General features: G+C 45.6%; 1 protein-coding gene across 1 annotated transcript in view; it reads left to right on the top strand.

Annotated features, from left to right (window-relative positions):
* LOC140410916 (breakpoint cluster region protein) overlaps positions 1 to 25499 on the top strand; it is a 464596-nt gene that overhangs the window by 177863 nt on the left and 261234 nt on the right. The window contains exons 5-8 of the mRNA XM_072499748.1: positions 2754 to 2861; positions 5779 to 5839; positions 6220 to 6272; positions 16545 to 16685. Coding sequence (XP_072355849.1) covers positions 2754 to 2861; positions 5779 to 5839; positions 6220 to 6272; positions 16545 to 16685 — 363 coding nt within the window. The remainder of the gene's footprint in view (positions 1 to 2753; positions 2862 to 5778; positions 5840 to 6219; positions 6273 to 16544; positions 16686 to 25499) is intronic.

The raw sequence follows: 25499 nt of genomic DNA, 5'->3' as shown, positions 1-25499 counted from the left end.
GGGTGGATGTTTGAGGGCAAATCAACATCTGACATGTGGGAGGCTTTCAAGTGTTAGTTGAAAGGAATTCAGGACCGGCATGTTCCTGTGAGGAAGAAGGATAAATACGGCAATTTTCGGGAACATTGGATAACGAGAGATACTGTAGGCCTCGTCAAAAAGAAAAAGGAGGCATTTGTCAAGGCTAAAAGGCTGGGAACAGACAAAGCCTGTGTGGAATATAAGGAAAGTAGGAAGGAACTTAAGCAAGAAGTCAGGAGGGCTAGAAGGGGTCATGAAAAGTCATTGGCAAATAGGGTTAAAGAAAATCCCAAGGCTTTTTACACGTACATAAAAAGCAAGAGGGTAGCCAGGGAAAGGGTTGGCCCACTGAAGGATAGGCAAGGGAATCTATGTGTGGAGCCAGAGGAAATGGGCGAGGTACTAAATGAATACTTTGCATCAGTATTCACCAAAGAGAAGGAATTGGTTGATGTTGAGTCTGGAGAAGGGTGTGTAAATAGCCTGGGTCACATTGAGATCCAAAAAGACGAGGTGTTGGATCTCTTAAAAAATATTAAGGTAGATAAGTCCCCAGGGCCTGATGGGATCTACCCCAGAATCCTGAAGGAGGCTGGAGAGGAAATTGCTGAGGCCTTGACAGAAATCTTTGGATCCTCACTGTCTTCAGGTGATGTCCCGGAGGACTGGAGAATAGCCAATGTTGTTCCTCTGTTTAAGAAGGGTAGCAAGGATAATCCAGGGAACTACAGGCCGGTGAGCCTTACTTCAGTGGTAGGGAAATTACTGGAGAGAATTCTTCGACACAGGATCTACTCCCATTTGGAAGCAAATGGACGTATTAGTGAGAGGCAGCATGGTTTTGTGAAGGGGAGGTCGTGTCTCACTAACTTGATAGAGTTTTTCGAGGAGGTCACAAAGATGATTGATGCAGGTAGGGCAGTGGATGTTGTCTATATGGACTTCAGTAAGGCCTTTGACAAGGGCCCTCATGGTAGACTAGTACAAAAGAAGACACACGGGATCAGGGGTGAGCTGGCAAGGTGGAAACAGAACTGGCTAGGTCATAGAAGGCAGAGAGTAGCTATGGAAGGATGCTTTTCTAATTGGTGGGCTGTGACCAGTTGTGTTCCACAGGGATCAGTGCTGGAACCTTTGCTGTTTGTCGTATATATAAATGATTTGGAGGAAAATGTAACTGGTCTGATTAGTAAGTTTGCAGACGACACAAAGGTTGGTGGAATTGCGGGTAGCGATGAGGACTGTCAGAGGATACAGCAGGATTTAGATTGTTTGGAGACTTGGGCGGAGAGATGGCAGCTGGAGTTTAAGCCGGACAAATGCGAGGTTATGCATTTTGGAAGGTCTAATGCAGGTAGGGAATATACAGTGAATGGTAGAACCCTCAAGAGTATTGAAAGTCAGAGAGATCTAGGAGTACAGGTCCACAGGTCACTGAAAGGGGCAACACAGGTGGAGATGGTAGTCAAGAAGGCATACGGCATGCTTGCCTTCATTGGCCGGGGCATTGAGCATAAGAATTGGCAAGTCATGTTACAGCTGTATAGGACCTTAGTTAGGCCACACTTGGAGTATGGTGTTCAATTCTGGTCGCCACACTACCAGAAGGATGTGGAGGCTTTAGAGAGGGTGCAGAAGAGATTTACCAGAATGTTGCCTGGTATGGAGGGCATTAGCTATGAGGAGCGGTTGAATAAACTCGGTTTGTTCTCACTGGAACGAAGGAGGTTGAGGGGCGACCTGATAGAGGTCTACAAAATTATGAGGGGCATGGACAGAGTGGATAGTCAAGAGGCTTTTCCCCGGGGTAGAGGGGTCTATTACTACGGGGCATAGGTTTAAGGTGCGAGGGGCAAGGTTTAGAGTAGATGTACAAGGCAAGTGTTTTACACAGAGGGTAGTGTGTGCCTGGAACTCGCTACCGGAGGAGGTAGTGGAAGCAGGGACGATAGTGACATTTAAGGGGCATCTTGACAAATACATAAATAGGATGGGAATAGAGGGATACGGACCCAGGAAGTGTTGAAGATTGTAGTTTAGTCGGGCAGCATGGTCGGCACGGGGTTGGAGGGCCGAAGGGCCTGTTCCTGTGCTGTACATTTCTTTGTTCTTTGTTCAGACCCTGGGAGGGTGGAGCATGGTGATTGGGGTGGGGGAATGGGGCGAGGGAGTGAGATGACAGAGGAAGCCACATCCGATGAGAAGCAGGTGAGTATGAGGGGCTCCCTGGTCCTATTTCGTCTTTTAAAAATCATTTAGACAGTTATATGGGAAAGCTGGGCATAGCGGGTTATGGGCCAAATGCGGGCAATTGGGACTAGCTTGGTAAAAACTGGACGTATAGACAAGTTGGGCCAAAGGACCTGTTTTCATGCTGTGAACCTCTGTGACTCTAAGTGTGACACTTGTGGAAAGCCGTTATATATTATATGCACTATATTTCGTGAGCTTATCAAAAAAGTTATTTAAAAAACAGAAATTGAGACAAAATGGGATCTTCTACCTATGAACAGTCATCAGCTTGAAAAGTTAACTCTGTTTCTCTCTCCCCCAGATTCTGTCTGACCTGCTGAGTATTTCTGGAATTTTCTGTTTTTATTTCAGAAATTCATTGACTATGAAGTGCTTTGAGATATCCTAAATAAGTGCGCATTCTTTCATTCTAACTGGCAAATAGAACTTTTTAAAATTGTGACCGACTTATGTGTTCACTTATTGTGTATATTTTCCAGGCCAGCCAGCTTGGGGTGTACAGAGCATTCGTAGATAATTATGAAGTCGCTGTAGAGACAGCAGAGAAGTGCTGTCAAGCCAACACACAGTTTTCGGAAATATCAGAGGTATTATTGTCAACTATTCATTCGACAAATGTTAATTGAAATAATGGCCATTCAAGTACATTAAAAAGTTGGTAAGGAGTGCATGATGTATGAACTTGAGACAGTGCTGTTGAGAGAAGAGAGGATGACTGAGAGGAAGAAGTATCTAACTCAAAGTGAGATACCACGGGCGCAATGTAATGAAATGGGAACAAATCCCCATAGTGAGTTTGTTTAGTATTTCACAGCGCTCACAGCAGAACGCCTCAGCGTAGCAAGAGATCCCAATCTCTGGAGCCCCCAATGCGACCACCGACCCCCCCCCCCCCCCCCCCCCCCCCCCCCTCAAGCCCCAACTCACTATCAGGGGTTCTTCTCTTTCCCCCCCCTGCCTGAGTGGCACCAGCAGTGCCAGGGTACCACCCTGCCCAAAGGGCATGCACCTGGGGGCCTATGATCCCCTGGGAGACACCCACGAGTGCCGTTCCGTCTGGACCGCATTAGTGAAAACCAGTGCTGAACAGCACTCACCAGAAGTCTCTGAGGTGAAGGGGATAAATCCCAATGCCTCGGGTGCCTCAGGGAACTCGATCTTAGAGTGAGACTAGCTGTCTCACTTTAATATTCAAATTTGCCAAAACATGATCCCACCCTCAATGGGCAGGATTCATATCACAACGTCTCATGAGATTGCTTTAGAACTCGCGAGGCATTGCAAGCCGGGTAGAGCGTGGTCTCCGATCTTCTATCGGCTACGTTGTATAGCGCGTTGCTTTTCAGGCACAGCGTGGCCGTTCGATCGCGCCTCGTGTATGTATAAGTTAGAGTAGAGCAATCTAAAACTAATGCGATGATGTGTAACTCGAAGGGGAACTTGAAAGTTGTAGTGATTCCATGCATCTGCTGCCCACATCCTTCTAAGAACGTAAGAAACAGGAGCAGAAGACGATCATAAAGCCCATCGTGCCTGCACTGCAACTCCGTATGCTCACTGCTGATTTTGTCTGTTCCTCGTATCACCTGATTCCCTGAGACGAAACACCTGTCTATCTGAGCCTAAAGTATATTCAATGACAGCGCATCCACAACCCTCTGGGGTAGAGAATTTCAAGATTAACTGCCCTCAAAGACCCCATTTATTCAGTCTCCCATCATAGAACAACCTTGTCATCCCAGGAACCAACCTAGTGAACCTTTGCTGTAATGCCTCCAATATAAGCATATCCTTGCTTAAATATGGAGAGCGAAGCTGCACACAATGTGCTCTCACTAAAACTCAGTGGTAGATATTGCAGGGTAGAAGGTGATGTCAAAGTAGCCTTGGTAAATTGCAGCAGTGCATTCTGTAGATGATACAGACTGCTGCCATCATGTACCAGTTATGGAGGGAGTGACTATTTAAGGTAATAGCTGGGGTGCTAATCAAGTGGGCTGCTTTGTCATGAATGGTGGTGAGCTCCTTGAGTGTTTTTGGAGCTGAAGACTTGTACTTTATAGACGGTGCCATGCTTTGAATTACTTGTCACAGAATTCCCAGCCTCTAATCTGTTCTTGTAACAACTGTGTTTATATGCTGGACTAATAACATTTTTGGTCAGGTTTTCAGAGCTTTAACCTGATCCATTGGTTAGAGGATTGCTTAGCTCAGTTTATGGCATGCGTTACTACTTTTTAGAATGCATATAACTCTGTGTTGCAGCTTCACCAGGTTGGCACCTCAGTGCTCGGTCTGCTTGGTGCTGTTCTTGGCATGCTCTCCGACATTCCTTATTGAACCAGGATTGGTCCCATCGGCTGCTGACTCCCTCCACCACCCGCCCCCATGCTGGCTCCCACCCTCTCCAATTAGATTGCTGCTTCTTCACCCCCACCCCCGTCTGTCCACAACACCCCACTCCCCTCCTCCCATCATCAGAAGACCAGTTATTGAGGCCATGGAGCGACTGGGATCTGGGCCTGTAAGCAAGGCCAGGGATTGTGGGGATCGGTAAGCAAAAGTAGAAGCGTTGTATGTTTGTTAGACTCTACCCACCAAATGAAATCACTGCTCAATCAGAAAATGTGGACAGCATCACAGTCACCTCCTCTCACCCTTGGTCACGAACTAGACCTGTACCACCCTCACCTAAGGGATGTGACAGTCTCTAAGCGTCCAGGTTAACTTGATGGCCCCACAATTTCTGCACCTTTAACTCCGGCTCAAAAACCCTGTATTATAGACACTGCAGATCTGGGTGCCGAAGATCGCATTGCTATTGACATGCTGCATTTGGATTCAGCACCTGCACTGCGGTCCCAGTACAAGCCTCTTTTATTTATTTATGTAGTTGGTATATGCATTCAATCAACTAAGCTTTTTCTGTGTTTTACTTAGTAAATCTAGTTTACGTTGTAGATAGATGAAATTAAATATTAACCTGTTGCACAAACCACTACAAGAGGAAAGAATTGCTCTATCCTTTTCCCTCTGCACCAGATTCCCAAATGGCTACCCAATTCTGTACAGTAGTTGTAAATACTGTGTTGATATGGTCCTACTCAGCTTCTTGTCATGGTTGGCCCCTAAGATGTTAATGGGCACAAAGCTGGCAATGGTGGTGCCTATGAATGCTTAGAGGAGAGGGCAGTGCTTTCTCTTCTTCAAGATTATCATTGCCTGGTTCGTATGTAGTATATGTGTTACCTGCTGCAGGTTGGATATGAGTTCTCCACAAAAAGTAAGTATTCTATGATGGTTTTTGGAAGTGTATCTTTGTGAACAATGGCGTAAGAAATCCACTTATAATTTTAAATTGTATTCTGTTTTTTATTTAAACTTCTCGTGCATTGTTGTTCACTTTTCCAGTTCTGGTTGCCATTTTTCTTTCTCACATCAATTCTCTTCCCATCTTCTAATGCTCTTCCATTTAACTGTTAAAAGCATATCCTTATTTTTCAGAATTTAAAGGTCAGGAGTACCAAAGACCTAAAAGATAAAAACACAAAGAACTCTCTAGAAGGTAGGGCATTCCAATTTTTTTTGTTGTTAAGGAAAACAAGTGGAAAATCAACTTTAATGATTATTAAAATGTAATTTTGTTATTTGAAGCGTTCTGAAAACCAGTTATTTTGATTCCCTCAAATCTTCTAACCCTCAAATAGTAAGCTACAGAAATGAGTCAGGTAGGAAAATAATCACTGTGGATCCGAGGATATCAATGGCTATGAAATGGTATTCCAGTTACAGGAGGGGTGAATTTGGAGAACCAAGTACTGATAAAAACTAGAAGTATTAAGTAAAATAGATCTGAGTAATTGTATTTGAAGTTTGTTTATTTTTTCTTAAGTGTGCCTGTTTTGAGTATCTTGCTTAATTCACTGTTGTTCAATCTTTCTCCAGCTCTTTTATATAAGCCTGTTGACCGTGTAACCCGGAGCACTCTTGTTCTCCATGTAAGTAAAGCAGTTCTGACAATAATTTGCTCATATGTCAATCTATGTCATTACTTCATGTTATTTCCAGTTAGTGATAGCCATTAGAGAATGAGTACAGCTATGAACAGAAATAATTTTGGACAAATATATGGTATGCGTAATGATCAGGCACCGTAACTGTTCATGGAGTTAGGCAGATAGTGAGAAATAATACACTGGCACGTTTTGCTAGTAAATTCACAAAAATCAATCAGTCTCAGATTTAAAATTAATAATTGATCCAGCATCAATTGCCATTTATGAAAGAGAGTTCTGATTCCACCACCCTTTGTGTGTAGAAGTGTTTCCTAATTTCACTCCTGAAAGGTCTGCTTCTAATTTTTAGAGTCTTTCTCCGCGTACCAAATTCTCCCAAACAGCAGAAACAGTTTCTCTCTTTCTACCCCATCTGCTCCTCTTCATATCTTGACAACTTCAATTAAATCACCCCTTCGCCGTCTAAATTCCAGAGAATACAACCCTAGTTTGTATAATCTCTCCTTGTAATTTAACCCAGAAGATCTGGCATCAATGTGGTAAACCTATTCTAACATTCTTAAGATCTTGGGTGTCGTGCCCAGAACAGCTCACAGTCTTCCAGGTGCGGTCTAACCAGGGCTTTGTATAGCTGAAGCATATATATTCTAGTCCTCTAGATATAAAGACCAGCATTCCATTACATAAGAACTAGGAGCAGGAGTAGGCAATTCAGCCCCTCGAGCTCGCTCCCCCATTAAATATGATCATGGCTGATATCTCAGCCTCAACTTCATTTCTTGCCCGTTCTCCATAACCCTTCAACCCTAAGCTCATTAAAAATCTGTCTCTCTGCTCCTTAAATTTACTCAATGTACCGGCATTCATTGCACTCTGGGGTAGTGAATTGCACAGTTTCACGACTCTTCGAGAGAAGTAATTTCTCCTCTTACATTTTCTACCTCTTATCCCAACATTATCACTGCCTGTTCTACATTGTCCCATAAGAGGCACCATCCGCTCTACGTCTCTTTTGTCAATACCGTTTGATGAGGACTCGTCCACTGAGGTAGTATGGGCTGAGGTTAGAAACAGGAAAGGCGAGGTCACCCTGTTAGGGGTTTTCTATAGGCCTCTGAAAAGTTCCAGAGAAGTAGAGGAAAGGATTGCAAAGATGATTCTGGTTAGGAGCAAAAGTAACAGGGTAGTTGTTATGGGGGACTTTAACTTTCCAAATATTGACTGGAAACGCTATAGTTCGAGTACTTTAGATGGGTCCATTTTTGTCCAATGTGTGCAGGAGGGTTTCCTGACACAGTATGTAGATAGGCCAACGAGAGGCGTGGCCATATTGGATTTGGTACTGGGTAATGAACCAGGACAGGTGTTAGATTTGGAGGTAGGTGAGCACTTTGGTGATAGTGACCACAATTCGATTACGTTTACTTTAGTGATGGAAAGGGATAGGTATATACCGCAGGGCAAGAGTTATATCTGGGGGAAAGGCAATTATTATGCGATGAGGCAAGACTTAGGATGCATCGGATGGAGAGGAAAACTGCAGGGAATGGGCGCAATGGAAATGTGGAGCTTGTTCAAGGAACAGCTACTGCGTGTCCTTGATAAGTATGTACCTGTCAGGCAGGGAGGAAGTGGTCGAGCGAGGAAACCGTGGTTTACTAAAGCAGTCGATACACTTGTCAAGAGGAAGAAGGAGGCTTATGTAAAGATGAGACATGAAGGTTCAGTTAGGGCGCTCGAGAGTTACAAGTTAGCTAGGAAGGACCTAAAGAGAGAGCTAAGAAGAGCCAGGACGGGACATGAGAAGTCTTTGGCAGGTAGGATCAAGGATAACCCTAAAGCTTTCTATAGATATATCAGGAATAAACGAATGACTAGGTTAAGAGTAGGACCAGTCAAGGACAGTAGTGGGAAGTTGTGCTTGGAGTCCGAGGAGATAGGAGAGGTGCTAAATGAATATTTTTCATCAGTATTCACACAGGAAAAAGACAATGTTGTCGAGCAGAATACTGAGATTCAGGCTACTAGACTAGAAGGGCTTGAGGTTCATAAGGAGGAGGTGTTAGCAATTCTGGAAAGTGTGAAAATAGATAAGTCCCCTGGGCCGGATGGGATTTATCCTAGGATTCTCTGGGAAGCTAGGGAGGAGATTGCTGAGCCTTTTACTTTGATCTTTAAGTCATCTTTGTCTACAGGAATAGTGCCAGAAGACTGGAGGATAGCAAATGTTGTCCCCTTGTTCAAGAAGGGGAGTAGAGACAACCCCGGTAACTACAGACCAGTGAGCCTTACTTCTGTTGTGGGCAAAATCTTGGAAAGGTTTATAAGAGATAGGATGTATAATCATCTGGAAAGGAATAATTTGATTAGAGATAGTCAACACGGTTTTGTGAAGGGTAGGTCGTGCCTCATAAACCTTATGGAGTTCTTTGAGAAGGTGACCAAACAGGTGGACGAGGGTAAAGCAGTGGATGTGGTGTATATGGATTTCAGTAAAGCGTTTGATAAGGTTCCCTATAGTAGGCTATTGCAGAAAGTACGGAGGCATGGGATTCAGGGTGATTTAGCAGTTTGGATCAGAAATTGGCTAGCTGGAAGAAGACAAAGGGTGGTGGTTGATGGGAAATGTTTAGCCTGGAGTCCAGTTACTAGTGGTGTACCACCAGGATCTGTTTTGGGGCCACTGCTGTTTGTCATTTTTATAAATGACCTGGAGGAGGGCGTAGAAGGATGGGTGAGTAAATTTGCAGATGACACTAAAGTCGGTGGAGTTGTGGACAGTGCGGAAGGATGTTACAAGTTACAGAGGGACATAGCTAAGCTGCAGTGCTGGGCTGAGAGGTGGCAAATGGAGTTTAATGCAGAAAAGTGTGAGGTGATTCATTTTGGAAGGAATAACAGGAAGACAGAGTACACGGGGTAATGGTAAGATTCTTGGCAGTGTGGATGAGCAGAGAGATCTCCGTGTCCATGTACATAGATCCCTGAAAGTTGCCACCCAGGTTGAGAGGGTTGTTAAGAAGGCGTACGGTGTGTTAGCTTTTATTGGTAGAGGGATTGAGCTTCGGAGCCATGAGGTCATGTTGCAGCTCTACAAAACTCTGGTGCGGCTGCATTTGGAGTATTGCATGGAATTCAGGTCGCCGCATTATAGGAAGGATGTGGAAGCTTTGGAAAGGGTGCAGAGGAGATTTACCAGAATGTTGCCTGGTATAGAGGGAAAATCTTATGAGGAAAGGCTGAGGGACTTGAGGCTGTTTTCGTTAGAGAGAAGAAGGTTAAGAGGCGACTTAATTGAGGCATACAAGATGATCAGAGGATTGGATATAGTGGACAGTGCAAGCCTTTTTCCTCGGATGGTGATGTCTAGCACGAGGGGACATAGCTTTAAATTGAGGGGAGATAGATATAGGACAGATGTCAGAGGAAGGTTCTTTACTCAGAGAGTAGTAAGGGTGTGGAATGCCCTGCCTGCAACAGTAGTGGACTCGCCAACACTAAGGGCATTCAAATGGTCATTGGATAGACATATGGACGATAAGGGAATAGTGTAGATGGGCTTTAGAGTGGTTTCACAGGTCGGCGCAACATCGAGGGCCAAAGGGCCTGTACTGCGATGTTCTATGTTCAAAAAGGAGTACAATATGTATCATTTAACTAGCCCATGTTAAATTGCAGACCCTTGCGGAGTCATTGAGATGTGAGATGGCATATATTGCTGCTACTGCTTAATATATTGCTTCTGTGTATGTCACAGTTCAAATGATCAACAGAAGCCAGTTGCATTGATTCATACCAGCATTGATGTGTTTGTGAATATGCAAATATATTGCCAAAATTAACGAGGAGCAGAACTATGACTGAACCTCTCTACCCCCATGCTATTGACATGTTCCTGCTTTCATTCATTATTTTTCCAACAACTTGCTGATTATCCCTGCTTGCACTGCCCACTAATTCTGACTAGATGGCTTCCGGTGGCGGCTATGGAGGAGTAAGTCGCACATTTGGCGGCTGCCGCTCTGGTTGGACTTTTGGATCTTTCCCCCGGACTTTTTTCCGGTTCTAAACGGAATAATTTGTAGGTTGAGGCAACTGGGCACTGTTTCCTTGCATTGGTTTATGGAAAAAGGATCAGAAGTGTGCGAAAGGGCAGAAACAAGAAGCCAGTAGCGAGCTGTGTTGAGGCTGCAACGGGAGACAGTATGACCGAGGGACGGACCTCTGGGGTGGCAGCACAGCAACCAATGGACCCAGTGATGCAGGCCATTCAGGATGGCTTCGCCAGGCAGAAGCGGGAATGCCTGGACCCGATCAAAGAATCAATTGATCACCTAGAGAGCAGAATGGACGCCCAGGACCGGGCGATTCAGAAGGTGGAGAAGGCGCTGTTGGAACAAGAGGAGCACCAAACAGCAGTGGAGCTGGAGGTGGGGATGCTTCGGGGGCAACAGAAAATGCTTGTGGAGAAGGTGGAAGACCTTGAGAACCGGTCCCGCCGGCCGAACCTAAGAATTGTCAGGCTCCCTGAGAGAGCTGAGGGAGCAGATGCTGGATCATACGTGGCAGGTTTGTTCGAAAAGCTGCTGCAGGAGGGGGCATTCCCGCGACAGCTGGAGGTGGAAAGGGTGTACCGAGAGCTTGCCAGGAAGCCGCGGGCGGGGGACCCTCCGAGGGCAATGGTAGTGAGATTCCACAGGTTCCTGGACAAGGACTGTATTCTTCTGTAGGCCAAGCGCACGCGGAGTTGCAAGTGGGATAACAGCATCCTGCGGATGTACCAGGACCTGAGCATGGAGGTGGCGAGGAAGAAGGCAGGCATCAACCAAGTCAAGGCATTTTTCTTTAAGAAGCAGGTGAAGTTTGGTCTGCTCTATCGGCGCATCTGTGGGTTACGCATGAAGACCAACATCATTATTTTGAGTCGCCCGATGAGCCACTGGACTTTGCAAAAAGAAAAGGACTGGTGGGAGTTTGAGATATTTTGGACTCTGTGACAATATATTGGCCTGTATTGGGCCCTTTTTCCTTTTCTATTTTTCTCTGGTGGGGGTTTTATTTGTTTTTGAAATTGACTAAGACTTCTCGTATTGTTTTGTGTCAGTCTTTTTTGGAGCTCTGTTTAGAGGCAAAGGAAAGGGGTGGGGGGGGGGGGGGGGGAGCCAATTTTCCGTTTCATTTTTGATTCTTTTTCTGGGTAGATGTTGGCAATGTTCCTTTTGTGTTTTACCTTGTGTGTTTTTACTGATGTGCACTTTTGTGGGATGGAGACCTGCCTGTCTCGGTTTTGGTGGGTGGTGCTTTTGTTTTTTGTGTTTTCTTGCTGCGGGGTGTTTGTTTGGGGATTGTTGGATGAGGGAATTTATTTACAGGAGCGGGGGATGGGGAGCAAGGGAACAATGAGTTGGAGATTTCTTGGCGTCAGAGGTGGGGGTCACCAAGCTAGCTGGGTAAGCTAGCTGGGTGAGCTAGCTCACAGAAGCACAGTGTGGGGGGTGGGGTGTGGTGTGGTGTATATGCTCAGTTTATTAGCTGGGTTGGGATTTAGTTTAGTGTTGTTGGGGGGAGGGATGGGTTCGGCTGACGTGGGAGGGACTTTGATGGACAGTCACTGAGGGGGTCGGAGGTGGGGGCCGCAGTGGGGCGGGCCGGAGGAGGTGCGGCGCATGGGCTAGAGGCGGGACCAAGAAAGGGGATGGCTGGCCGGCGGGGGGGTGGGGGGTGGGGGGGTGGGGGGTGGGGGGTGGGGGGGGGGGGGGGGGTGGGGGGTGGGGGGGGGGTGGGGGTGGGGGTGGGGGGGGGCACTTTGCCCCCCCAACTAGGCTGGTCACCTGGAATGTACGGGGGCTAAATGGGCCGGTAAAGGGAGCACGTGTGTTTGCGCACCTGAGGAGACTGAAGGTGGGCGTGGTGATGCTGCAGGAGACACATCTTAAAGTAGTGGATCAGGTCAGGTTGAGGAAAGGGTGTGTTTCAAAGACGAGAGGGGCTGCAATTCTGATTAACAAGCGGGTGGCATTTGAGTGGGGAGGATGGTCTCATGTGGGAGGTCGATATATCATGGTTAGTGGCAAGCTGCAGGGTATGAAGGTAGTGTTGGTCAACATATACGCTGTTGGGTTCATGGAGCAGATGGGGGGGGGGATCCATGGAGATTTAGGCAGCCGAGGGCCAAGGGATTTTCTTTTTTCTCCCACGTACACAAGGTGTATTCCCGGATAGATTTCTTTGTTGTGGGCAGGGCCCTGTTGGTGGGGGTGGTAGACACGGAGTATTGGGCAATTATGATCTCGGACCATGCTCTGCACTGGGTGGACCTGCTGCAGGTCAGTATGGAGATGACTTCTGTTGTATGTCTCAGACCCAAAGGAGGTGATGGGGGAGATTATGGGAATCTTAGGGGAATTCGACCGGGTTTCGGGGTACAAGCTTAATATGTGGAAGAGCGAGTTGCTTGTGGTTCAGGCGAGAGGTCAGGAGAGGCGACTGGGGGAACTGCCATTTAGAGTGGTAGGAGACAGTTTGAGGTACTTGGGTATCCAGGTGGCGAGGGATTGAGACAGGCTACATAAATTGAACTTGGCCCGGCTGGTGGACCAGATGAAGGAGGATTTCCAGAGATGGGATGTGTTCCCGTTGTCTCTGGCGGGTAGGGTGCTGTCAGTAAAAATGACGGTCCTCCCGAGGTTCCTATTCGTTTTACAATGCCTCCCCATCTTCATCCCGCGGTCTTATTTAAGCAGATCAATAAGATTATCGTGGGCTTTGTGTGGGGGGGGCAAGCCTCTGTGGGTGAAGAGGGCAATGCTCGAGCGGAGTCGGGGGGGGGGATGGAGGGCTGGCGCTGCCGCATTTCAGCAATTACTACTGGGCGGCTAATATAGCCATGGTTAGGAGGTGACTGGTGGGGGGTGAGCCGGTGTGGGTGCGCATGGAGGCGGCTTCTTGTAAGGGCACAAGTTTGGATGCATTGGTGACGGCGCCCCTGCCGTTCCCACCGGCATGGTACTCCACCAGTCCAGTGGTGGTGGCGGCACTGAGAGTCTGGGGGCAGTGGAGGAGACATGTGGGAGCAGAGGGAGCATCTGTGTGGTCCCCAATCTGCGATAACCATTGGTTTGCCCCGGGGAGGATGGACGGGGGTTTTGCATTTGGCGGAGAGCCGGGATTGAGAGGATGGGGGACTTTTCTTGGAAGGAAGCTTCCAGAATATGAGGGTGCTGGAGGAGAAGTTTGAATTGGCAGGGGGAAATGAATTCGACATTTACAGGTACGGACTTTTTTCAGAAGCAGGAACCAACCTTCCCACTCCTGCCACTAAGGGGGATTCAGGATAGGGTGGTCTCGAGAGGATGGATAGGGGAGGGGAGCGTCTCGGACATATATAGAGAGCTTATGGGTTCGGAGGAAACACAAACCGAGGAGCTGAAGCGAAAGTGGGAGGAGGAGCTGGGGGGTGGGGGGGAGAGATTGAGGAGAGCCTCTGGGCGGACGCATTAGGAAGGGTCAATACTACCGCAACATGTGCCAGGCTCAGCATGATCCAATTTAAGTTTGTTCACCGGGCTCACATGACAGTGGCCCGGATGAGCAAATTCTTTGGGGTGGAGGACCAGCATGCAGGGGGGGGGGGCCAGTGAACCATGTCCACATGTTCTGGGCATGCCCAAAACTGAGGGGATTTTGGCAGGGGTTTGCCGACACCATGTCCACGGTATTAAATATGAAGGTGGCAATGGGTCCGGAGGTGGCAATTTTGGGGGTATCGCCGGACCCGGGAATCCAGGAGGAGAGAGAGGCGGATGTTCTGGCCTTTGCTTCCCTGGTAGCCCGGAGGCGCATATTGCTGGCATGGAGGGACTCAAAGCCCCCAAATTCAGAGACCTGGCTTTCAGACATGGCAGGCTTCCTCTGCCTGGAGAAAATTAAGTTCGCCATGAGAGGGTCTCTGCTGGGGTTTGCCCGGAGGAGGCAACCATTCGTCGACTTCCTCGCAGAGAACTAATCGTCAGCAGAAAGGGGGGGTTAGGTTAGGGGGGTAAGTAATGGCAAGACCTGTGGGAGAGGGAGGTGGAATTTGCACTATGTTTATATTTTCCTTGTTATGTATATTGTTGATTTTGTTGCTGTTGAAATGCCAAAGAAATACTTCAATAAAACGTTTATCAAAAAACAAAAATTCTGACTAGAAATACAGAAATCAGCGCTGAGGACTCGGGTTCGATCCCGGCCCCGGGTCACTGTCTGTGTGGAGTTTGCACATTCTCCCAGTGTCTGCGTGGGTTTCACCCCCACAATCCAAAGATATGCAGGTTAGGTGGATTGGCCACGCTAAATTGCCCATTAATTGAAAAAAAAAATGATAGGGTACTCTAAATATATTTTTTAAAAATAGAAATACAGAAATCAAAACCTAAGTACCGATTCAATCTCAGCAAGAGCATCAGCAGAATTATCTGCTCTTCCTGTCTCTGCACAGTTGCGTACCAAGTCGCCAAGGATCTATCCCTGGCCTCGTCTTCCTCATCTATGTGCTGTAACTTGTTGACACCATCTACAGATGGATCAATTTCCACATGCTTTATTTCTTCACCATCTGTCTTTACCCCTCCAGTATCTCTGTGTTGTCAAACTGTTTTTACAACATTCAGTCTTAGATGACATGCAGTTTCCTGGAGTGAAACATTGGGAAGACCATGGCTATCATCTTTGGCTCCTGTCACCATCTTTGTCCTCATCCCACTGTTTCAGGTTGAACAAAATCTTTCCAACCATAAGTCATAGAAGCAGAATTAGGCCTTTCGGCCCACCGAGTCTGCTCAGCCAATCATGATATGTTTCTCATCCCCATTCTCCTGCTTTCTCCCCATAACCCCTGATCCCCTTATTAATCGGCCTATCTATCTCTGTCTTAAAGACACTTAATGATTTGGCCTCCATAGCCTTTTATTGCAGAGTTCCACAGATTCACCACCCTCTGACTGAAGAAATTCCTGCTCATCTCAATTTTAAAGGATCGTCCCTTCAGGCTGTAACCTCGGGTTCTAGTTTTGCCTGCTAGTGGAAACATGCTCTCCATGTCCACTCTATCTAGGCCTCTCAGTATCCTGTAAATTTCAATAAGGTCCTCCCTCATCCTTCTAAACTCCAATGAGTACAGACCCAGATTCCTCAACCACTCCTCATATGACAAGCTCTTCATTCCAGGGATCATTCTTGTGAACCTCCTCTGGACCCTTGCCAAGGCCAGCACATCCTTCCTCGGATACGGGGTCCAAAACTGCTCACAATACTCCAAGTGCATTCTGACCAGAGCCTTATACGCCTCAGAAGTACATTCCCGCTCTTGTTTTCTAGCCCTCTTGGCACCTTTTTCGATCCCAGGCTGAGCTTCCAATCTCATACTCTCCCCTTCATTGGGGCCTTACTTTACCTCTGTCATTCTCTGTCTCTACATTGGTCCTTTTGATGTTGAAACCCTCATTGGTGCATTTTGTACCTCCAGATTTGATTACCCCTATTATCTCTCAGCCAGCTTCCCATGCTCTACCCTCATTAAACTTGAGATAATCTGGAGATACTGCTGCCAGTATCCGATCCTGCATTAAGTCCCACTTACACATCACCACTACCCTTGTTTTTTTTTAAATTTAGTGTACCCAATTCATTACAGAGACAATTAAGGGGCAATTGTGTGTGGACAATCCACCTAGCTTGCTCATCATTGGGTTGTGGGGGGCGGGGGGGCGAAACCCATGCAAACATGGAGAGAATGTGCAAACGCCACACGGACAGTGACCCAGAGCCGGGATTGAACCTGGGACCTCGGTGCTGTGAGGCAGCAGTGCCAACAACTGCACCACCGTGCTGCCCACCACTGACCTTGTTGACCTAATTGGCTCTTTGTTACTCCAGTACCTCAGATTTAAAATTCTTATCCTTGTGTTTAAATCCTTTTATGGCCTTGCTCTTTCTTTTATAGCATCCTTCATTCGAATTTTCAATTTCTCTTACTCTGGCCTCTTGTCAACCCTCGTCTCTTTTTTGGCACTCATGTCTTGCGCTATTTAGACCCCGTTTTGTGGCATTGATCCAGTGCTGACAATGAATATAAATGAGGTGCCTTGAAATATTCTCATGGTAATTTAGCGAGATCTATCTTGGGTCTCAATGGATTAGCTTATGTGTGAGCAGAATACTGCCTTTTGATTCTGTTCCTAGCTGCAATGTAACTGATATTTCATGTTCCTGTAGGATTTGTTAAAACACACACCGGCCAGTCACCCAGATCATCCTTTGCTGCAAGATGCTCTACGTATTTCACAGAACTTCCTGTCCAGCATTAATGAAGAGATCACTCCCAGGCGACAGTCTATGACTGTAAAGAAAGGCGAGGTGAGTTTCTTTGTCAAACCGCAAGCATAAGTAAACCTATAGCTCACATTGCTAACTTCATTTAATGACTAGATATAATTGCTCCAAATGTTTTTCCTTGCCACTATTGAAAAGTTACATCATATCCTCTATTTGACAGTTTTACATTTCTTCAGTGACTAGATAAACAAGATGATTTGGACTGAAGTGTACACACAATTAAGTTAATTATTTCAAATACTTGCTAATTTAATTATTTTTTGATGTGCAACAAACTTGAAATTATCAGGAGTAGAGTCATGGAATAATAATGGCACAGAGGGAGGCCTTTGGGCCCATCTTGTTGTGCCAGCTCTCTGTAGAGCAATCCATTCAGCCCCATTGCCCACTCTATCCCTGAAGCCCTTGTGTGATTGTGCAATTTCTTTTTACAATCATTCGTCATCTCCACATCCACCACTCTTGTAAGCAGCAAGTTCCAGGTCATTATACTGTTAAAACATTCTTCGACACATCCCCCTTGTATTTTTTTAATTTTAAAAATATTTTTAATATTTTAACATTTTAAACATAAAACAGTGAACACAAACTAAGAAAGATAACAGAACACCCCTCAGACTTCAACCGATACACGGGGAGGACTAAAAAAAGTAATCCCCCAACAGCTGACGGTGATCAGCTCCTTAAAGTAAAGAAAAAAGTGATGCCACCTCTTATAAAGTCCCTCAATAGCCCCGCTCAAAGCAAAGCATTCTCAAGGTACAGAAACTCCATCAAGTCCCCCAACCATGCCGAGGCACAGGCTGGAGAAGCTGACCTCCGTCCCATCAGAATCTGCCTTCGGGCAACCAGCCAGCCGAAGGCCCCCTTCTGAAGCTCTGGCACTCCAAATATGGTCCCCAAGGGACTGGGCTCCGAGTCCGTTTGCAAGATCGTCGACATGATGCTGAAGAAAGAGCCCCAAAACTTCTCCAACTTTGGGCAGGACCAGAACATGTGGTTGGCCGGGCTCTTCCCACGCCGCTTGCAAGTGCACTCCATCCCCTCAAATAACTGGGTCATCCTTGATCTCGTTAGGTGCACCCTGTGCACCACCTTTAATTGTATTAACCCTAGTCTTGCACACAAGGTTAAGGCATTCACCCTCTGCAACACAGCACACCACAGCCCCTCCTCCAGCACCTCTCTGCCCCCCCCACCCACCCGCTCCCCTTCCTACTTGACCTGAACACCCACTTCAGCGACACCGTGTCCTCCTCCAGTATCCTCCCATAGATCGTCAAAGTGACCCTCCCCTCCAACCCCATCACCGTCAACAGCTCCTCCATGTTAGCCGTTTTAGTTGCTGTTATATGAAGAGTCCAATGTTCTTGTTCCTTTTCACCAAACCATTTATTTCACTTCCACAGTTCTGCACAAAACTCTTAACAACACCACCTGACAGAGGCCACCTGAAGCCCTTTTACATATGTGTCAATTAATGGATACTTAACATAAATGAGACAACTAATTGCAATGTCTCTTAACCCATTACTTAACAGTCTCCCCTTGGAGAAAAAAAATAATTAGGTGAAAACAAAATTTCAAGAAACTCAAAAACACACCCATGATTTCCCCCCCCTTTTTTTTGTTTGGACGAGAAAGAAAAAAAAACAGTCACAGAAACAAGCGCCCTTCATTAACAATATCTAAAAGTTTCTGTGAACTCGCCCCTCTTTTCGTAAAACAGTTTGACAGTTGATAGCTCCTGTCGCCCATTTAATTTTTGTTATTTCCCCTCTGTCCAACATCTGCTTCAAACTTGCGATGTTTATTCGTAACCTCTTTTCATTGACACATTTTGTAGAGTGCACATTTTCCCACAGGGATTTATTGTCAATGTGACAGTCAATAGATATATGACCCAAATCCCCTTATCCCAAAATTTCTGTCAGTATCATACTTATATAAAAGGCCATATCCACCGCCTCTACAAGGCTTAACGTCTCAGCAGCCAAAGTGCTTTTTTACCACTCCTTATTTTCTTTGTTTCCCATACAAGCGGGCAACGTTTACCATTGTTCCCCAAAAGGAAAATTATAAAACCTCCTGCGCTTGAAACCCCATCACATAAATTTGCGTAGGACGCATCACTATAAACTATGAGTTTCAAGTGCTTAAGGTCACCTAAAACCGGGAACTTCAAAACACACTCCTGCATTTTTAGTTTGGCCAACACTTTATTTGCTCTTATTATGTCTTCCACTTTGGGATCATTCATTTTTGTACTCAACTCTAAGACATCAAAACTCACGTCCGGTCTAGTCTGTCTACCTAACCAGTTCAGTTGCCCAATTAAACTTTGCAGTTGCTCTTTTTCCATCTTTGAAACCATTGCGTCTTTTTGTGAAACTTGGCCACGACTAATTGATATTGGGGTGATGCTTTCCAAATAAGATTGCTGACGTAAAGTTGCCCCTAATTTAGTCTGTCCAATTTCCAGTCCAATATATTTAAATGCACCGGAAGCCTGACTTCCAACCCTGAATTCTTTCCTCAAACCAGAGATTACAATAGCTTCAAAATCTCTAGTCCCACCCCACAAAAAATCATCGACATGCATCATAAAAATGCCAGAAAGATTTCCTTTACAGTGCCAGTAAAACATTGCAGGATCTGCTTTGAACTGGCAACAGCCTAACTTTAACAAAACTGACCTTACCGAAAAATACCAGACTCTAGATGCATCATTTAATCCATATACACATTTGTTCAACTTCCAGAGTACCCCTTCTGTGTTAACTGCTTCTTTAGGAGGACGGAGAAAAATGCCTCTCTGGAGCTGATGCCCCTGCAAAAAGGCAGCTTTTATATCTATAGATTTGCATTCCCATGCCTTTGTGGCTAATGGAGCCAAGAAGATCTTTAAAATAACCTTTTCTGCTGTCGGTGAATCTACCCTTAAATCCTGATCTTCTAAGTTTTCTTCAAATCCCCTTGCCACGAGCCTGGCCTTTGCCTTATAAATTCCATCCGGAAGAACCTTTTCATTGCAAATCCATCTGTGGGATAGAGCTCTTTGTCCCCTATCCGGTACTTCCGTGTATACCCCAGATTCACTCCAACTATGCAATTCTTGCTGTTTAGCTTCTTTAACAATTTTTTCATCTAATTTATTTGAAGCCACCAAAATCTCACGGGCATGTGGGCTTCTACTCCTATTAGTACTCGTAGTCTTACACATGTTCCGAGATCTTGATAAACTACGTCCCCTCTCCCGCCTGGTATCTCGTTCTGTACTGCTACTGCTTGATCTTTCCCTTCTGCTGTGGGATGTCCTTTCAATAGTTCTCGACCTTTTCCTGCTGACCTGTTCACTATCCGATGTACTATCTGAACTGGCACTGCGTTTCTGTGCCCTCCATTTTTGAACTTTGTTTTCCCAATCCTTCCCCTGAATGCTGTACATTCAACCAATGTTTATACTTTCCAGTGGCCTTCCCTGCTCTACTAATAACAGTTACATCCTTCCATTGACTAGACCCTTCAGGCAAGTATGTCACTTTTGTACCAACTTTTGGCAGTTGTCCTTTCGGAAGATTGGCCTGTTCTAATTCACCAGAAGTGTTGTGTTCCCCCACAGAAACCCTGTCTATATCAGTTAATTGCTCCTCATAGTTCTGTAACACATGCGTACCAGATGACTCTGGTTCCTCATCATCTCTGGCTGCTCTGTCTAAATTTGAAAATTTGTAATCTGTACCCATTATCCTTGATGAATGTATCCTAACAGTTTGATTACCATGTTGCAAAATAATTGTTTTGCCATCTATGCCTATGATCTTCCCTGGGCCTTTCCATTCATTAGAATTGTCTCTCTTATAGTATACCATGCCTCCTTACTGAAAAACGGCATCTGATGGCCGTACGTTATGTCTTAAAGCTCAGCGAATTCTTTCAGAGACTTCTGCTTCTAAAAAGCTTTTCTACTGCTATGTAATGCATTTAAATGTTCAGCAAAACCAGAGCTAATTGTAGTCCCCTCCCAAGCTGGATGCTGGTCATCCAAAATGGACGGAATTTTAGGATTTCTACCAAACACTAATTGATAAGGACTATAGCCCCCAACCATCTGCAATAAATTCTTTGCATGTGCTGCCCATGCTAAAGCTGAATTTAGCCTGCAATTTGGTCGATCTGCCAAAATTTTCCGAAGCATGTCATCGATGACAGCATGATTTCTTTCACAGGCACCATTACTAAATGGGCTTTCTGTAGCCGTATTCATAACTCTGATATTCATGTTTTCACACATATCCCTAAACTCATCATTGGCAAATTCTCCCCCATTGTCCGTAAGGAATTTTACCGGTGGATCCATTCCTGTCCCTATCCATTTTTCCACGACTTGATCCAGAATTACTCTCTTTTCTTTACTTCGTACAATCGTTGATTGACTACATCTGGTTGCTAAATTTACAAAATGCAAAATAAATATATTTTTATTGGCTTTATCTCAGATCTTAAGGTCAATGGCCACAATGTTGTTAAAATCCCTGGCCAAAGGTAGGGTTACTATCGGTCGTGCTGGTGTCCTTCTGTACTTCCTTCAAACTTCACAGCGGTCACTAACCTGTTCTATCAGTCTAGTATAGTCGTCATCCCTTACCCCTGCATCCTTTAATAAATTTTTCACTCTCCGAGGAGACGGATGTGCAAATTGCCAAGGCAGTTTTAATATCACAAGCTTTTTATCAGCTAAAGTCCCATTTTCAACTGCCATTAACACATCCTTAACCACTCTACTTGAAAAATTATTTGTCAGTAATGGAATACTATAGTGTCCCGACTGTGTAAATTGTAATTCCACCATCTTTCCAAAAACTGTTGCCTTATCCTGTTCCATATCCAGTTTCATGTGTGCTTTCTTCATCGATGGTCTGCTCAGAAGCAAAGGTATCTCACTTGATACAACATCCGTGCTAATGAAATGATTCACTCCGGCAATATTGCAAGGGATCACCACTCTTTTCAGCGACTTCAGAGTATTATCATCCCCAAACCTGAAACTTGTGGAACTTTCAAATTCCTTAACCTTGTTGCGATTTTCAGCATTCAAAGAGTCCAGGTAATATTTTAACCAGTAAATTCCACACACAGTAGATGTGCAGCCACTGTCCAATACAGCACAGTTGAAGGATCTGCAACCAACACCCTCATTACCGGCGTAAAACTGCTTGTCAATAGGACAATGTCTTCTTTCTGGTCACTATCTTTTTCCTCTTCTGACTCTTCCGTGTCATGTGTCGCTTCAAACACTCTATCATAACGAGTTGGACAGTTGAAAGCATAATGGTATTGAGAGTCACATCGAAAACATCGATTTATCATACCCCATGCATTTCTGGGGTTCATCTTCCTATTGTAGGTTCTAACTGGGTTTCTGTCTTCATAATTTCCTTGTCTCGGTCTCGGTCTCCGTCTATTGTCTTGAGCCCTGTTCGTAGCCATACGATTTCGCCATCCTGTTACTAGTGTATCTTCCATATTCTGCCTTATTGCAGGCTGACCTATTTGGATCATCAGAGCCATCGGAATGGAATGTTTCCCCAGAAACTTTTGTAAAGCTTTTGTCCTCTGTTCGAATAAGGTATCCTTATCAGTAAACTGAACTCCTGTCAAAACCAGGAGCCTATCCATGTTGCTCACTCTAGCACAGTCAAGTAATTTAAAGACCAACACAGACTGTGGAAATTCCAGATTGTGTTTCTGCAGCCTTTTATATAGTCTGCCAAATTCCATTATATAGTCTTCCATTGAGATATCCTCCATTTTCCGGAACTTATCAAAATCCGACCATGCTTCATACGCACTTAACAAGTCATCTTTCTTATAAATCTTATCCATATAATGTAATAAAGTCTCCAGAGCTTCTTCTGAGTCTAACTCTTCCAATTCCAGCTCAGAAAGCACTTTGTTTCGGATTTTACTGCCATATGGTAGAGAAAGAGCCAATGCCATACCTTGTTTTCTCTTTCCCAAAGCAGTTACCTTAGTCCACATAACTACTGCACTTCTCCAGTGGTCGTACGATTCCCTTTCAGAAAATAAGGGAGGATAGTCCTACCCAGCCATCTTTATCCTCGGTTCAACCATATATCCTTTTTTTTTTTTCTCACTCACTCCTTGGTTTGATCTGGAAAAGCTGTATCTTTCAACCCTTCACATTTACACAGCAACCATCCTCTGCTACCAATTGTTAGCCGTTTTAGTTGCTGTGATATGAAGAGTCTAAAGTTCTTGTTCCTTTTCACCAAACACCATTTATTTCACTTCCACAGCCTCTGCACAAAACTCTTAACAACACACCACCTGACAGAGGCCACCTGAAGCCCCTTTACATATCAGTGTCAATTAATGGATACTTAACATAAATGAGACAACTAATTGCAAGTCTCTTAACCCATTACTTAACACTCCAACAACGAAGAAGGCATTGTCACCAGGAATGTCGGAAAAGCCTTCCTTGTAAAATCCCACACCTGCCTGTACCTAAAGACCTTAGTCCGTGGGACCCCAAACATCTCCACCGACTACTCCAAGCTCGTGAACTGCCCTTCCAGAAATAAGTCCTTCAATTCCACCACCCCCATCTCCTCCCAGCCCCGAGACCTAGCATCCAATTTCGCCAGCTCAAAGATGATTTCGCTCGGATCAGCTTTGACCCCACCCCTAATTTAAAATGCTGCCGAAATTGCCTCCACATCTTCAGTGTGGCCACCACCATCGGATTACCCAAATATTTCCCTGGAGCAAATGGGAGTGGCACCATTGCTGTCGCCTGCAACCCCGACCCTCTCAAGAGCCTACCTCCATCCTCACCCAACTTGCCTCCAGCTCCCTACACGATCCCTGCAACTTCTTGGCGTTCACCGACCAATAATAATACATCAGATTCGATGGAGCCAACCCCCCCGACTGTTGCTCTCTCTGAATCACCGAATCCTAGCTACCTTGCCTGCTCAGATAAATGACAATTACTTTTTACAAATAATGTCTGGTCTTCCCCAACCACCTGCGGGAGACACTCCTCCAGCCTAAGAGCCAACACTTTGGTAAGGATCTTGGCATCGTCATTTAACAGAGATATTGGACGATAAGACCCACACTCCACTAACAAAAGCGAAATAGAAGCCTGCCCCATTGTCTCCGCAAGCGCTACCCCTACTACCACATCCTCAAATATCTTCACCAACAGTGGTGTCAGCCTGTCCACAAACTTCTTGTTAAATTCCACTGGGAACCCATCAGGCCACAGTGCCGCACCCGTTTGCATTTCGCTATCGCCATATGAACCTCCTCGAACCCCACTGGCTCCTCAAACCCTGCCCTATCCTCCTCTTCCACTGTGGGACACTCAAACCCCTCCCAAAATTCCCTCATATCCGACTTGTCCCCCAAGAGCTCCAACCTATACAACTGCTTTAAAATTCCTCAAATACCTTATTCACCTGCTCCGGCGCAGTCACCAGCCCCCTCACCCCATCCCGAAACTGAACAATCTCCCAGGAGGCCACCTGCCATTGGAGCTGGCCCGCAAACAAACAAGCGGCTGGCCTTCTCCCGTATGCCTACACCGCACCTTTTATCCGCTCAACTGGTGTCCGCTTTCCCCGTGGACAAAAGATCAAACTTTGTCTGCAGTTCCTTTCTACTAACCAACAGTTCTGGAGTGGAATCCTCCGCATACTTTCCATCAATTTCCAGAATGTCGTCCACTAGCTGCTGACACTGTTACTTCCTGAACAACGTTCAGATAAGTCCCCGGGTCCTGATGGGATTTATCCTATGATTCTCTGGGAGGCCAGGGAAGAGATTGCTGGACCTTTGGCTTTGATTTTTATGTCATCATTGGCTACAGGAATAGTGCCAGAGGACTGGAGGATAGCAAATGTGGTCCCTTTGTTCAAAAAGGGGAGCAGAGACAACCCCGGCAACTATAGACCGGTGAGCCTCACGTCTGTAGTGGGTAAAGTCTTGGAGGGGATTATAAGGGACAAGATTTATAATCATCTAGATAGGAATAATATGATCAGGGATAGTCAGCATGGCTTTGTGAAGGGTAGGTCATGCCTCACAAACCTTATTGAGTTCTTTGAGAAGGTGACTGAACAGGTAGACGAGGGTAGAGCAGTTGATGTGGTGTATATGGATTTCAGCAAAGCGTTTGATAAGGTTCCCCACGGTAGGCTATTGCAAAAATACGGAGGCTGGGGATTGAGGGTGATTTAGAGATGTGGATCAGAAATTGGCTAGCTGAAAGAAGACAGAGGGTGGTGGTTGATGGGAAATGTTCAGAATGGAGTTCAGTTACAAGTGGAGTACCACAAGGATCTGGTCTGGGGCCGTTGCTGTTTGTCATTTTTATCAATGACCTAGAGGAAGGCGCAGAAGGGTGGGTGAGTAAATTTGCAGACGATACTAAAGTCGGTGGTGTTGTCGATAGTGTGGAAGGATGTAGCAGGTTACAGAGGGATATAGATAAGCTGCAGAGCTGGGCTGAGAGGTGGCAAATGGAGTTTAATGTAGAGAAGTGTGAGGTGATTCACTTTGGAAGGAATAACAGGAATGCAGAATATTTGGCTAATGGTAAAGTTCTTGGAAGTGTGGATGAGCAGAGGGATCTAGGTGTCCATGTACATAGATCCCTGAAAGTTGCCACCCAGGTTGATAGGGTTGTGAAGAAGGCCTATGGAGTGTTGGCCTTTATTGGTAGAGGGATTGAGTTCCGGAGCCAGGAGGTCATGTTGCAGCTGTACAGAACTCTGGTACGGCCGCATTTGGAGTATTGCGTAC

Source organism: Scyliorhinus torazame, chromosome 1 (assembly GCF_047496885.1).
Source record: "Scyliorhinus torazame isolate Kashiwa2021f chromosome 1, sScyTor2.1, whole genome shotgun sequence".
NCBI classification, from domain to species: Eukaryota; Metazoa; Chordata; class Chondrichthyes; order Carcharhiniformes; family Scyliorhinidae; genus Scyliorhinus; species Scyliorhinus torazame.
This window is presented reverse-complemented; position numbering and strand designations above follow the sequence as displayed.